The 15,835-nt window shown below is 38.7% G+C and overlaps 3 protein-coding genes across 8 annotated transcripts in view; 1 reads left to right on the top strand and 2 right to left on the bottom strand.

Annotated features, from left to right (window-relative positions):
• The window catches only part of LOC146711256 (septin-9-like), a 92,443-nt gene that overhangs the window by 34,643 nt on the left and 41,965 nt on the right, over positions 1-15,835 (top strand). The gene's annotated exons all lie outside the window — the stretch shown is intronic.
• LOC146711261 (uncharacterized) lies at positions 4,598-8,599 on the bottom strand. The gene is made up of 2 exons (XM_085454043.1): positions 7,888-8,599; positions 4,598-6,975 (listed from the first exon to the last, which is right to left on the bottom strand). Exon 2 carries the CDS (start codon positions 6,972-6,974, stop codon positions 5,493-5,495), a length of 1,482 nt encoding a protein of 493 aa, XP_085310169.1. The 5' UTR covers position 6,975; positions 7,888-8,599; the 3' UTR covers positions 4,598-5,492.
• LOC146711260 (uncharacterized) lies at positions 9,120-15,457 on the bottom strand. The gene is made up of 2 exons (XM_085454044.1): positions 15,404-15,457; positions 9,120-12,945 (listed from the first exon to the last, which is right to left on the bottom strand). Exon 2 carries the CDS (start codon positions 12,942-12,944, stop codon positions 11,502-11,504), a length of 1,443 nt encoding a protein of 480 aa, XP_085310170.1. The 5' UTR covers position 12,945; positions 15,404-15,457; the 3' UTR covers positions 9,120-11,501.

Below are 15,835 nucleotides of genomic sequence, written 5' to 3'. Positions count from 1 at the left end.
GGCAGCTAGAGATTTATTTTGGTTGTCCTTCTACCTAAAGATATAAAAGACCTTTAAAACTTTTGTTTCTTAGATACCAGCATTGTTGTATCATTCAGCACATGTGCATTCTAATTATGTAAAATAAGCAAGGAAACGGGAGAGGATTAGATCTCAGCTTCTGCCACATTTGGCTCAGATTACACACTTCCTGCTCAGCCATGCATGTGGTGGGAGGCCCTGCAAGAAGCTTGGGAAGCTTCCAGCAGTGAGCAGATAGGAGGCGGAGAAAGAGTCTAGAGTTTGTGGACAAGAAGGAAAGAGAGAGCCAAATGCATGGAGATGTGAAGCGTGGATAGAGACGATGTGCTTCCTGTAGTTTGTCTGCAGGGAGAAAACAATATGAGAAAAGCCCACTTTGGCATCCCGTCATTTGGAAATAAATCTAAACAGTTAGACCACACTGGTTCAACATCGTGCCCAAAACCAGATTTTAATTACCATTTTCTCAACAACTCCACACAGCTTTGATGCAGGCCAAGCATTTGTTTTTGTTGGTAAATATTTTGACTTATTTTGGAAGGGGAAAAGGGGAATGTTTTCAGTTTGTTTACTTCTGTTGCCGCCTATGTCAGGTCTGCATCCAGTTGGGTGTCAGTGTTTTTTCTGAGACCCATTAGATTATTACTTAAAGCCTCTTCTGATTTATATGAAGTGGGACGTACTCACCTTCGGGTGTCAGCTCATGTATGTACATGCCATGAGTGCATACATTCATCCTTGTGTGGATGACGAGGGTTAAGAATGCCTCACGCCCAGGGGAGAGTGACTGATGGACATGCTGATAGGTGATAAGAAGTTTTGTGGTGGCTGTTCGAGAGCACAGGAGGTAGTAATGACATGCTTTGTGTCGGCTGATTTGTCGCCTGTAATGATGAGCAGCTGTATTCAGTCTCAAGCAGGATGTGATCTCATGTTTACCCACAGAGAGACACACACATGCACACTCATTGTGTACACAGCTCAGTTTCCTGTTCCTGGCCTTGACCTTGATTTGTTTTGTCATGGATGCTGCGATACATGTTGCAGAGTCAGTCAAATAGGCTTTGTTTTGCATAAACTTACTGCAATTTTTTTTTCATATTATTTCCAGATTTAGATTCAGTTTGTGGGTTGGGATGTCTGTTTGCATGCAGTTTCTCCTGCAAGTTTTATTTGCAAAGGGCGTTATGAAAAATATCTGGGAAATTAGTCAGCTGCTCTCACCGTGCATATTAATGAATGATAGCGAGGATTGCCACAACAACAGTAGGCACCTTTTCAGAGAACCAGCTGCTATGGAAAACTTGACAGGAAGTGGGTTTGCTAACACATTTGCAGGACTTAAAATTTGAAATAGTAATCTAAAGAAACTCTGTATGTAGTGGAAGTGTGTTCAGCATGTATGCTTTGCTCCCTGATTCACAAACAGCTCAATGTAAAGGGGCAGTTCAGAAGGTTTCTTTTTTTATTGTCAATGCAGGCATCTTTACATGGACAAAGGGATGATCACAGTTCAAGGCAAGGCAATACAGAGTCTGTCCTATAAATTTGTATCTGCTGCTTATATAGCGCAAAAGAAAATACAGTGAGTATGTGTTTCATGTGGAAGGACTGTGTAAGAAAAAAGAAATACACATAAATGCAATAGAATTCAAACTGTGGATGCAAAACAATGCACCCCTCAGTAATGTGTTTTTGAGGGGGATACTGATTCTAAGTTTAAATATCACATTTATCTGCTGATGATGATGCCTGCAGCCATAAACAAACCACAGAAGTATCTTTACACCGATCTGTTAGAGGTTTTGCGACATAAATTGATATTTAACAATTTAAAACCTGTTGGAGCTCTATGATTAACTAACTATTGCATGCAAAATCATTTTCTATATGGCTCAAAGCCAGTTTCTCCTTACTTTACTGCAATTTCTTGCTGTTGACATACAGCACACAGCTGCGTAGACCTTATATAGGATGTTGATTTATTGGTCTGTTTCTCAGAGAAAACAACAATGGAAGACCAAGGCTTGAAATCCCTTTAAACCTGCTGCTTTGTGATTGTCATACATTAGTTTAGCCACTGTGATGCATACAAACAACAAAATAATATCACCACTGGTATTTCCTGTCTTTTTGCTTTAAAAAATGATAAATAGCATTATTTAAAAATTATAAGTGGTTAAGTAACAATGTTAATCAGTGCATATTACATTTGGTGTATTTTAAATTTTACACCATTCACTTTTATTTTTTATTTTTTTTTGTGCCTCCGGTCTTCTTTGGATGCCTCACTCTGACAGCAGCGAGTTTGTATAAGTGTCTTTTAAAATGCATTAACTTAATGAGAAGAATTTTCACATCAGATTATGCATAAATACTAGAAAGTTTGAAAGGAGAAAAAGCACAAGAAAAGTTTGAAGATATTCTGTTATCTACTCTTATATAATCTACTGTTTTAGGTTATGTCTGCTGTGTCTTGCCTCCTGCCATTGATTTACTTGCATTTCCTGCTACATTTTTTGGCTTTTCTCAGGCCATCCTCTGCTTTTTAAAGGCAACCTCAGTCCAGCTCATTCACACTACCACAGGTCATTTTAAATTAAACTTAAGTAGTCAAAAACTTCGTAGTACAGGTGTTTAAAAATAAGTTAATAACCTGTGGTTCACAAAGCCATTTTTAGGCCAGAATTAAGTATGTCATACCTTGGCATGATGGCAAGTGAATGCAATTCAGCATTAAAAAAACAGGGCAAGTTATTGTTTTATTTGGCTGGATGCATTCGTTTGTTATGATTGACATTTAGATCTTCCCCCAAAAAATCTAAAATAGAAACATTGTAGAAATATAGATATCTCCATGTCCTGGCTGCACGTCACACATTCATTGTGTAGCATTGAGCTTAACAGCTTGCACTTCAGCAAGCAGCTTGAAAAAAGCTGTTTTGGATGCATGTTTTAAGGCACTAATATTGTGTCGACCTAAATAAAATATAAAATACATAAAACATTGGTTGTAAGAAAATTATCCAGAAAACAACCAATCTCAAGTAATAAGAGCTAATTTATATAAAAACTGATTACCACGCTTAAGTTAAACAAAACTGATTGTCCTGTTATGTCGCTGTCTTATGTTTTGCTTAAGGGATGACACCAGTTCTTAACTGGCCTGAAGACAATTTCTATTTTCATGAAATAATCCGTTTAAAAAAGGCGTTTTAACTGTTGTTTAATGAGCTGTTGAGCCACTGGGAGCCATAGCTACGACACGTTCCATAATACTTACTGCCTGCCTTACAGCTAATGATTTACGTGTTGTAAATGGTGAATATCAAAGGTGTTTTGTTGATTACACCTCTCTAATGCAATCTTTCCATGTGCTATCTTTCCTGAAGAGGTGTGTGTTTATGTAGGTGTGGAGCCAAACACGGAACTTGCAGCATCATGCTGAAATGCATCCCATGCCGTGCACCTGCTCCCTTATTATTAATGAGGTCTCTTGGATTGTGAAGTATTTAACATAATTTCTTCTGCTACTTGCTTGAAACGAAAAAAAAAAATTCCATTATGTTTCGGTTAACAAAGGAACACAGGAAGGGAACAAAAAACCTGTTGATGCAGTGAGCTCTCTTTGCTGATTTTAAGGTTGCTTAAAGATTAACATAGTAATTGAGTGTGAGCTTCATGCACTGGGGCGTGAATTTAGGACAGTAATGACACATTAGGCAGTTTTTGCTTTATTATGTGTTTAGTTTTATGTAATGTGATTGAAAGGATGTACAAAGAGGAAGTATGAAAGTGAATCCACAGCAGCTTTATTTTTGGATATTGGGTGGGTTTTTTGTTGTTTTGTTGCTTTTGTGTGTGTGTGTGTGTGTGTGTCTGTGTTGTATATATTTTATATAAACACCTATGCGTTTTGAATTTGCATACTTTCATTTACAAAAATGAAACCTGTTAATGTTGTTAGCAAAACTAAATTAACGAATGTGCATGGATTAGGTGTCATTAATCGATTACTGATTCTTCCTAATCCGAATCACCTCAAGTCATAGCAGAAATTGATGCTCTTCTGCTTTCTTCTTACAAAATGGTGGAAGTAGCTGATCAAATGTGTCAGCTTTCAGACTTTTAGAGACGGAACAAATAAGTGTCTGTTTGTCATTAAAACTTGGCTCTGGTCTCTTCACTAGAGAGTTCTTTGTACTACTATTTTTGCAAAGCTGAGCCTGCAACACTTTTAATGATGAGTCATTATCTTATGATCTTTTGGGTCTTGTGTTGGCCCTCTGAGTGCTATCCTCTTTTCACCGCATTAAAACAGTATTTATCTCTTTCACTCAAGCATAAAGGCCTTTTGATAGTTCTGCCTGGGACTTGGCTAGAAACGACGACTTGTGCATGTCACAAGGGATGGAAAGGATTTATCCCTGACCCCCAAAAACGTCTTGTGATTAGAAAAAAGAGAAACACCTGTCTCTGTAATTATGCACATCTAACTTTTAGAAAAAAACTTAGGTTTAACAAACACAATTTGAGTCTTTTTCACAGGATGTTCTTCATTAAACTTTAGACCCACTTACAGCTTAACACACATGACATTTATTCATTCAGGCAATTCATATTTTTCAATCTTGTGCAAACAGCTGAGACAGAGGTGCAGCTTGTTTGACTAGATATGCTGGAGCATTGAAAAGCCTTTGCAGGGCAGCACTTTATCATGAACGATAAGGCTGTTACAGAAAACTTTGTACAGTTTTTTAAAATGCATTTACACACTAGGACCTTTAATCCCAGCAGGTGATATCCAGGCCAGTCTATTCTCCGTATAGGCGAGGTCTGCAGGATTTTAGCTTGAACCCTTAAGAGTCAAATCTTAGTGCCACATTGCTGTAAAGGGGTCATCAACATAAGCATGCCATACACAGTTGAAATCAGTCTTTACAAAAAGCATGGCCATTATGTCCGTTTTCCATTAGGTAAAAAAACAAAAAATCAGTCACATTAATCTCGTTACATACATATAAAAAATTCCCCATAGAAATCTTAACTCTGATCCCATGGATTTCTTCCTTTTTCCATAAATGGACATTTAACACTGCTCTGTGATTATGGGCTGATGAATACATTGTTTCTGATTGACTCAAACCCAGTTCATCACTGCTTTACAAAAACGTCTGACCACATGAAGTACAGCACATTAGTACCAGTATCTCTGCAATGAGCTCTTACAGGCTCATGTCTGTTTTCAGCAGAAGACAGCATAGAGATGAAGGACCTGAAATACCTTTACATCTACTACTATATGATTGTTTTTACTAAAAATCTACCTTTAAATATACAGTATGGACATCACTAGTCTGGTATCTTATTTTTGCCTTTTTTTATTTAATAAAAATCATTCAGCTATTATTTGAAAGGGCGTATGTACAGGTTAATTTAATATATCTATCTTACATTTTTTTTCAATATCTTTATTCCCCCCAGGGTGAGGTTCTTGCTTTCTCAATTTCATCCTGCATAATGAAGCGTGCTTGCACTCCTGGGGCGATTGTCATACCTGACTCGTACTCGTACACATCATAAAACATGTCCTGAAAATCAGTGTTTTCTTTGAATTTTGTTGCCCACTGCCACTGCCACCATTCATGGTTTTTTGTGGCTTTATTTTCAGAGCTATAGAAGCCTACCCACGCCTTTTTAAATTCAGACTTCCAGTTATGGAAAGACTCATTCACTATTAAGCGAGCACAAGCCTTGCCGTCTTTTGCAAAGAGTTGCAGGTTAGCATCATAACCTGGTATTTTCGCAGCTTTGGGGTTTTTAAACTCACTGCCTCTGTCTATCTCATCTCCTAATGATTTCCAGAAGCAACATACAGTCCTGACCTCATGCAGTCGTGCTTGAAGGCCTTCATTCAGGGGTACTGATGTATCATAAATGCCCGACTCTCTGTTCCCAATAGATTTATAAGTGAGAGCGTCCTCTTCCTGATCATTCTTGTAAATTGCCACCATCACACCTTCTTTAAGAAGATGTCTAGGAACATCGCTCCAAATAATTCTGGCATTTCCCTTTTTTCCAGTTGTCACCTTCAGTCTTATCTCATCTCTATGATCCACTTGAATTTGTGCAAACATTCCAACAGGATTATTATGCCTGCTCTCTGGGATATTGATCACAAAATCGGTTTGTGTGTTCCTTCTTGGTGCTGGCTGAGGTCTGTTGTTGCGTTTGTGAGTGGAATATTTCTCCTGGATCACAATAAACAAAAACAGCCCAAGACAAGCAAGCTCACCCCATGTGTTTCTTATCTGCCATAGTTGGGAATCATCAGCACTGCTTCCAAAGCGGTCTCTGAGATACGTCAGTGAGCTCATGTCATTTTCTTCCACAGAAAACTCTCTGATCTCCGTCAGCAGATTGGTAGTCACCTGATATGTATGCTCTGGATTATACCTCGTGCCCTGATTTTCAGATTGCTCATAATGCTGTGTGATATACACTTGATCGATCCTTTGTGAAGTTTGGCGTCCCACGTTCTGCTCTCTGACCCTGAATATGATCCTGTCCCTGTTTCTCGCTGGGTACTCCGCCCGTGGGTGGATGACATAATATGGCATTGGCAGCGATGTTTGTTGATTGATGTTGCCAACAGTGTAGTATCGGTATCCCCTCGGCAGTGGGTCTAACACCCTCTCGTAGTTTCCGTAATGATGTGAGCCGAAGTCTCCACTATTTGGCTCAAAGGTCAGCAGGATGATGTTGTTGTTGTCTATGTCAATTTCATTAGCAAACCAGTGGAGCAACAGGAGGCTGTGTTTGGGCACCGTTTGTCCAAAGTCGATTGACTTTAGATCACTGATTGAATTCAGTGCCCGTTTTCCAGCTAACACAGAGGTTAGGGTCAGGAGGAGAGCCACACAGCAGCTCGTGATTCTTCCTGTCTTCAACATCCTGTAGAGAGATTTAAGAGTTGGTGGTTTCATTATTCATCTAGACTCTACATCCTCACCTTACACTTGTTCATATTTTGATGATCTTTTTCCTGGTGGTCTTTAAACATTAGACATGTTCATATAAACAGTGAAACAGGTTTTGCCAGTTATCTTTCCTTTGGCTAATCCCATAATGCAGTGTTGCCTTAAGTTAACATGAGGATCGTGTCTCAGTGTGTTTTTCATGAGCCAGATCATTTGGTTAAACAACAGGAGTGCGCTTTCCTGGCTCGTCATTGAGTACAAATTCTGTTTTTGTTTTTGCTTTTTCTTTAAAATTAAGCCAGAAAGTTTTGAACCAAGCTTTTATATGTGGGCTCATGAACTACTGGAATTATTGAATTTAACTGCATGAGTAAACCTGAAAAATTTTTATTTTTTTTTTTACAAACATGAATTTGAAAACATTAACACCAATGTCTGTATTATTTTTAATACTGAACATACTTGGCTGTTTGCTACAATTCTAATGACAGTGTTCCTCATGCAATGTTTATGATAACTGCCTTTGTCAAATGAATAAATGATCCACAACACAAGCTGCTACAAAGTGCTCTGTAGACTATCAGTGTAATAAAGACCATTAGAACCAGTGAATTGCATAACGTCCTGCTTCAAATAGAGAAAATGATTCTGTGGGTCAATAAAGCTGTAGAAAGTGAGGTAAATATTAATTGTGTGGTTGTCTTTTATGATAAAGGATATATTAGAAGTACATAATGCTACAAAAGACTGTCAATGTTCAATTTTTGTACCTTGCTACATACAATACTAAAATAACGTGAGAAGCAGAGAAGCCTTCACAAATAAAATCTAGAGTTAATCAGTCACAAATTCATTTAAAATCCCACCAAAAAGTAAGAGGACTTACCTGCGTTAGTCTGTTGCTGTCATGTGTCTGAGCTCTTTGTTTGTGTAGGAGCAGAGGTAACTCCCTTTAGGTTGCTGTTTCCGTGTAAATGAAACCAAAGCAGCCAGCAAGGCTGGTACTAACAGGAAGTTGTCTGCATGAAACCACCTCCTGTAATAGCGAGCAACAGAATACTGTTTCAGCATTTTAGCTGGGTTTACAGCCACGCTTCTAGATACAAACACTGATTATTTGTCATTTTTAAGAGCAGGTTTAGGATGAAGTGTGTGACTGTTGGGAGAGCGACTGAGACAAATTTGGTTAAATATTAGTCAGTATTGCCTGAAGCCTTATCAAGTCTATCAGGTCTTTGTAAGTACTTTTCTATGCATGTGTCACAACTCTTGACCGCCTAGAGTGGATTGAAATACTTGCACGTCAGTGTCTTAATTTTTATTCACTTTTTTTAATATATGTATGTGTATGTGGAATACTAGCCTCAAACACTTGACTTCTCTTTTTTTTTTTTTTTTTTCTTTTTTGGTCGTTTGCCATCATTAGGCAACAGAAAGAGTCACTTGGTTACCTGCTATTTGTTATTCACTATGTTGTGAAACATGGAAGACGTGCAACGAACATTCCCAGAAGGATTTAAAGCAAGTGAATCATACATTGTTTTTAGGTCAGTAGGTCACCAGGACACTGTTTTGTCTTTTTTTTTTTTTTTTTTTTTTAATTTGTTTAGTTTATGTTTGAGAGAATATAATATATCTAATACAAACATAATGACACTTCTGCTTCAAGGCAGGTATGGGTTAATACACTTAGCTCAGTAATTATATTACATTTACAATGTTGTCTTTACTTGCGTTGCAAAAGTTCTTCAGTTATCTGCATATTGAATGGATAGAGCGGATAAAAGAAATGGATGTGAATTCATTTCGTGTGCTTGAGAAGCAAAATGGAACAGACATGCATTTCATACACCACAGGGTAAACTGCACCCATGTCAGAAACAATCGCATTATGCTATTAACACATCATCAGCTCTTTGCAAGCATCTGAACAGATGACATGATAACACACAGCTAGCCAAGAACACATCGTGATCATAAAGTTGACTCTATGCTGACCCCAGCCCAGCAGCCAGAGCCTGGTCATATAGCGTAGGCACTGATGAGCCTTACATTCTACGCATCTGCTTGTTTGTGTTTCTAAAGTTGGTTATGACACATCACAAAGTAACCATTGCACACTTGAAAAAATGGTTTAATGAACACACACTTTTCAAGATGACAGAAGAAATACAAAAAACATCTATAAAATGCATGTCTTATTCAAGATTCATCGATCAGAGCAATTGTCCATTTTTCTTACAAATCTGTGGCGAGCAACTACATCATACACAGTAAGCACAATTTTATGTAGTTCAAATGCTAAAAAGATATTTAGAAATCCCAAACATTTCATTACAAGCATTCTATGCAAGATTTAGAAAGCAAATCCATACAGCACAAAGTAAAATTAAACAGATGGCTGCAAAGCGTACAATGTAACAACTCCTGCTGGATTTTTGTTTCCATGTTTAATTAAACATCCTGCTGGTGGTCGGGGCCTTTTCTTGGTGAACAGTAAGGCGACTATAGCTTGGTTCAGTTGATATCTAGAGCATGTGGTGCCTCTTTGTGTTATTTACTGGTTTGAAGGCAAGGCAGTGTGCTAATGTGTTTAAATATCAGCGTTTACTCAACAGTCATTCAAAGTATTTTACGAAATTGGATTAAAATAACTTTATTTTTGAAGAAAATATATGTATTAAAAATGAATTGATGAATGAACAGAAAAGTATGATTAAAATTTAAAAATGTTAAAAAAATATATAACACCGATTTTAAAAACATATGTAAATATAGTGTAAAACAGGTAAACAATGATAGTAAATATCATTGAACACCTTTTTAATGAGAGCAGTTTATGTGATGTGACATTGATGAAATCCTGATTGGAAAATTTCATAGTAGAAATTTGTTTTCAAGCAGTTACTTAATCGTAATACGTAATCTTGCCAATAAATGGAAGATTTGAAATAGGCCAATAATTACTAATGGCCTCACTATCTGAATTTGTCCTTTTTGAAAAATACAGTCTTCACTGATGCAGAAGAAATACCAGGAAAAAACGTTCAGGAGCTAAGGTGCTGAAAAAAGTAAAAACTTGCTAGGTGTGTATCAAGACAGCAAGTAAGAATAATGATGTAACAGGATTCTGTAGTCGGTAACAGTCAATTCTAACAGAGAAGCTCGATTTAAACTATGTGCTGATGTTGATTTTAGTTAAATTAGTCCTTGCACACATATGTTGGAGAAGCCCTGATTCCAAAGGTGCTATCTCATGGTTGTGTTGTTTCCTTGTGTTGCAGCCTGCAATAGGTTATTTAGGTTAGAGTTGTAGCTTTTCAGAGGCCTGTACTATGAAGCAAGTTCTACACACCCAGGGTATCTTTCTGTTATTTGGATTTACTTACTCTAACATCAGCAATTGAATAAACAGTTACACGAAGCTAGTTATCAACTCATTAACTCCAGGGTTTCCACTGCATGTTCACATAAAATGGTTGGTCAGATGCTGCCAACACCAATCTAAAAGGGGTGTTTCACGGGTCATATGACTCGTCCTCCACACAAAATGATCCCTACGAGTGTTGCTATCACAGACCTTATCAGATGATGATAAATGTTGATCAAAATTATGCAAAGAACATAAACTGTAAAATGCAACACTGTTGCAAAAAGGATGAGAGAAACTCATTAATCTTGTGACTTAGTGCATTGAGTGGTAAAGTAAACATTTTAATTCACATTAATTATTTTATGGCTGAGTGCATGCTCTGTGCTGTTGATTATTTCTAAGGTGATGGATGCACATTACAGCTGTTTACACTAGATGCATTTGAACATTAAAACTTACTGTCCCACAGGCTAATAAAAGAGATGTTGAAATGACTTCAGTTTGTCTGCAGATCAAAGTGACTTTGATTTGTTGAATAGGTATTCTTGGTGTTTTTCTTTTTGTGTCCCAGTGGCTGTATTATAAGATTTAGCAGCATTTAAAGTGAAGTATAAAAACATTTATACAATTTTATTCATTTTTTTTTTCAATGTTACTATGTTTACAGATTTTTAATCACCATTTGATAATGTCTGGTTTAGGTTGCGTAGGGATCATTTTGTGTATATGATCCATGAAATGCTCCTTTGAGATCAATCAGATGCTAAGACCACCCTTTTCATGTGAAAGAAGCTGGGAGTTAACTTGGCAAGTTGATAAACAGCTTCGTATGACTATGTATCCTGATCACCATTGAATCCAGGTAATTGAAAGATACTCTGGGTTTGCTTCATAGTATAGGGCCAGGCCTCTTGACAACAATAAACAACAACCATATGTTTGTAATGTCCCATAGCTGGTAATCATGATTGTTTCTTCAAAAGTGGTCTCTAGAAACCTTTCTGATCACTCTTAAGAGGCTGGTAATGACCTGAAATTAAAATCTGCTGCTAACACTTGTCTCTACTTTCTTTCTTTGGCTTTTTAAAAAAACATTATTCAATCAGTATTTAAAGGAGTAAATTTCTTCATTCAGCCCAGGGTGAGGTTCTTGCTTTCTCGATTTCATCCTGCAGTATGAAGCGTGCTTGCACTCCCGGGGCAATTGTCATGTCTGACTCGTACTCGTATACATTATAATTGTCCTGAGAATTGTTTTCTTTGAATTTTGTTGCCCATTGCCACTGCCACCATTCATAGTTTTTTGTGGCGTTATTTTCAGAGCTATAGAAGCCTACCCATGCGTTTTTAAATTCAGACTTCCAGTTATGGAAAGACTTTGTCACTGTTAAGCGAGCACAAGCCTTGCCGTCATTTGCAAAGAGTTGCAGGTTAGCATTGTATCCTGTTATATTCACAGCTTTGGGATTTTTAAACTCACTGCCTCTGTCTATCTCCTTTCCTACTGAAATCCAGAAGAAAAATCGAGTCCTGACCTCATGCAGTCGTACCTGAAGGCCTTCATTCAGGGGTACTGATGTGTCATAACTGCTTGACGCTATGTTCTCAATACATTTAGAAGTCAGGGCTTTCTCTTCCTGATTATTCTGGTAAAGTGCCACCATCACATTTCGTTTAAGAAGGTCACTATGAACATTGCTCCAAATAATTCTGGCGTTTCCACTTTTGCCTGTTGTCACCTTCAGTTTTATCCCATTTCTATGATCCACTTGATCTTTTGCAGACATCCCAGAAGTGACATTTTGCCTGCTCTCCAAATCAGGTTGTGTGTTCCTTCTTGGTGCTGGCTGACGTCTGCTGTTGTGTTTGTGAGAGGAATACTTTTCTGGGATCACAATAAACAAAAACAGTCCAAGACAAGCAAGCTCATCCCAGATATCCATAATTTCCCATAGCTGGGAATCATCAGCACTGCTTCCAAAGTGGTCTCTGAGAGACCTCATTGAGTTGATGTTATTGCGGTCCAAGGAAAACTTTCTGATCGCTCTTAGGAGGCAGACGGTGACTGGATATGTATGTTGTGGATCATAATCTGTCCCTTGATCTTCATATGTCTCATAATGCTGTGTGATATAGACTTGATCTATTATCCGTGCTGCATTCTGCTGCCTGACTCTAATTATAATGCGAACCCTGTTACTGTCCTCAATGTCTGACTCGGCGACATAATCTGGAAGTCCCAGTGATGCATCTTGGTAGCTATTACCAACAGTGTAGTATCGGTATCCCCTCGGCAGTGGGTCTAACAGCTCTTCATTGTTGCGATAATAATGTGAGCCATAAGCACCACTGTTTGGGTCAAAGGTCAGCAGGATATCATCATTGTTGTTAATGTCAATTTCATTGGCAAACCAGTGGAGCAAGCGGAGGCTGTACTCGGGCACAGACTGGCCAAAGCCTACCGTCTTCAGGTCACTGATTGAATTGAGCGCTCGTCTTACAGCTGACACAGAGGAGAGGGTCAGGAGGAGAGCAACACAGCAGCTGATTTGTCCTGATATCTTCAACATCCTGTAGAGATTTAAGAAGTTACTGGTTTCATTATTCATCTCTGCATCTTTACCTTACATTTGTTCATATTTTCCCCGTGGTCTTTAAACATTAGACATGTTTCCATATGAACCCTGCAGTAAGCTTTGCTTGTGTGTGTGTGTGTGTGTGTGTGTGTGTGTGTGTGTACGTACGTTTTGAGCTTTCCTGGTCCTTAAGTACAAGTTTGTCTGCTTCTAATTAAGCCAGAACGTTTTGTCCTGGCGTTTGTTTGTGGGCTCATGAGCTGCTAAAATACAATTGCATGAGTAAACCTGAATATTTCCAAAAGCATTATCAAATTAATGTCTGTATTGACAGTTTTTGGGGTTTTTTTAACACAGAATATACTTACCGATATACAGTGGGGCAAAAAAGTATTTAGTCAGCCACCGATTGTGCAAGTTCCCCCACTTAAAATGATGACAGAGGTCAGTAATTTGCACCAGAGGTACACGTCAACTGTGAGAGACAGAATGGGGAAAAAAAATCCATGAATTCACATGGTAGGATTTGTAAAGAATTTATCCGTAAATCAGGGTGGCAAATAAGTATTTGGTCACCTCAAACAAGGAAAATCTCTGGCTCTCACAGACCTGTAACGTCTTCTGTAAGAAGCTTTTCTGTCCCCCACTCGTTACCTGTATGAATGGCACCTGTTTGAACTCATCATCTGTATAAAAGACACCTGTCCACAGCCTCAAACAGTCAGACTCCAAACTCCGCCATGGCCAAGACCAAAGAGCTCTCGAAGGACACCAGGAAAAGCATTGTAGACCTGCACCAGACTGGGAAGAGTGAATCTACAATAGGCAAGCAGCTTGGTGTGAAAAAATCAACTGTGGGAGCAATCATCAGAAAATGGAAGACATACATGACCACTGATAATCTCCCTCGATCTGGGGCTCCACGCAAGATCTCATCCCGTGGGGTCAAAATGATCATGAGAACGGTGAGCAAAGATCCCAGAACCACACGGGGGGACCTGGTGAATGACCTGCAGAGAGCTGGGACCAAAGTAACAAAGGTCACCATCAGTAACACACTAAAACGGCAGGGAATCAAATCCCGCAGTGCCAGACGTGTTCCGCTGCTGAAGCCAGTGCATGTCCAGGCCCGTCTGAAGTTTGCCAGAGAGCACATGGATGATACAGCAGAGGATTGGGAGAATGTCATGTGGTCAGATGAAACCAAAGTAGAACTTTTTGGTATAAACTCAACTCGTCGTGTTTGGAGGACGAAGAATACTGAGTTGCATCCCAAGAACACCATACCTACTGTGAAGCATGGGGGTGGAAACATCATGCTATGGGGCTGTTTTTCTGCCAAGGGGACAGGACGACTGATCCGTGTTAAGGACAGAATGAATGGGGCCATGTATCGTGAGATTTTGAGCCATAACCTCCTTCCATCAGTGAGAACTTTGAAGATGAAACGCGGCTGGGTCTTCCAACATGACAATGATCCAAAACACACCGCCTGGGCAACAAAGGAGTGGCTCCGTAAGAAGCATTTGAAAGTCCTGGAGTGGCCTAGCCAGTCTCCAGACCTCAACCCCATAGAAAATCTGTGGCGGGAGTTGAAAGTCCGTGTTGCTCGGCGACAGCCCCAAAACATCACTGCTCTCGAGGAGATCTGCATGGAGGAATGGGCCAAAATACCAGCTACTGTGTGTGCAAACCTGGTAAAGACCTATAGTAAACATTTGACCTCTGTAACATAACCTTTGTTGGCAATAACAAAGTATTGAGTTGTATTTTTGTTATTGACCAAATACTTATTTGCCACCCTGATTTACGAATAAATTCTTTACAAATCCTACCATGTGAATTCATGGATTTTTTTTTCACATTGTCTCTCACAGTTGACGTGTACCTCTGGTGCAAATTACTGACCTCTGTCATCATTTTAGGTGGGGGAACTTGCACAATCGGTGGCTGACTAAATACTTTTTTGCCCCACTGTAGCTGTGCTACAATTCTAATGATGCTGCTGCTCATGCAGTGTTTATTATGATTGCTGCCTTTTCAGGAAGTAAAACAATCCACAACACAAAATATCGCAAAGTCCTCTGTAGACTCTGTGTAATAGAGACCAATAGTAACAATCCATCACATAAAAGCCTGCTTCAAATTTTGAAATGCATTCAGTGGGTCAATAAAGCCATAGAACGAGGTGAATTTATGTTTGTGAATGTATGTTGTGTGGTTTTCTTCTTCTGTGTGAAAGGGTGCATTAGAAGTGTGTAATCAAAGAGACGATCGACTCTCAGAATTTATTGTAACTTACTCCATATAAATTCCAATGCTGTTAGCTGCACTGTCGTGTAAATAATTTTCCATTCAGAATAAATTCTAAGCAGAGAAGCCTTTACAATAAAACCTAGAGTTAATCAGTCTCCAAATGATTCAAATTAGCAGCAGAAAGTAAGAGAGCTTACCTGCCTTAGCCTGCTTCTGCCAGTGTCTGAGCTCTCTGTGTAGGAGCAGACGTAACTCACTTTAGGTTTCTGTTTCCCTGAAAAAGAAACTAAAGCAGCCGGAAAGGCTAGCGCTAACGGGAAGTTTCATAATACAGCTGTTTGCATGAAACCTTGTCCTCATGGAGAAAAACAGAACAGTATTTTAGCATTTTAGTTGGGTACACAGCCAAGTGACACTTTTATATGCAAGTGCCACAGCTCTCGACCTTCCTTTTTTTGTTTCTTTGTTTTGTTTTTAAAGCAGATTATTGGCCTCAAACACTTTTTCCTTTTTTTTTTTTTTTAAATCTTTTGCTATTATCAGAAAGTGTAGAAATCTACGTAGTGCATTGCAAACCTCATATCAGCTATGTTGTAAAACATAGAAGAGCCAGATGAAATTGAATCAAG

This window comes from Copadichromis virginalis, linkage group LG4, assembly GCF_057382275.1.
Source record: "Copadichromis virginalis isolate Kocher_CV1m ecotype Utaka linkage group LG4, C_Virginalis_male_GT1.1, whole genome shotgun sequence".
NCBI classification, from domain to species: domain Eukaryota; kingdom Metazoa; phylum Chordata; class Actinopteri; order Cichliformes; family Cichlidae; genus Copadichromis; species Copadichromis virginalis.
The sequence above is the reverse complement of the archived record's forward strand: the minus strand, read 5'-3'. Positions and strand labels throughout refer to the sequence as shown.

Coding starts and splice junctions, on each gene's coding strand:
- LOC146711260 (XM_085454044.1), bottom strand. CDS start 12,944: ATGTTGAAGATATCAGGACAAATCAGCTGCTGTGTTGCTCTCCTCCTG.
- LOC146711261 (XM_085454043.1), bottom strand. CDS start 6,974: ATGTTGAAGACAGGAAGAATCACGAGCTGCTGTGTGGCTCTCCTCCTG.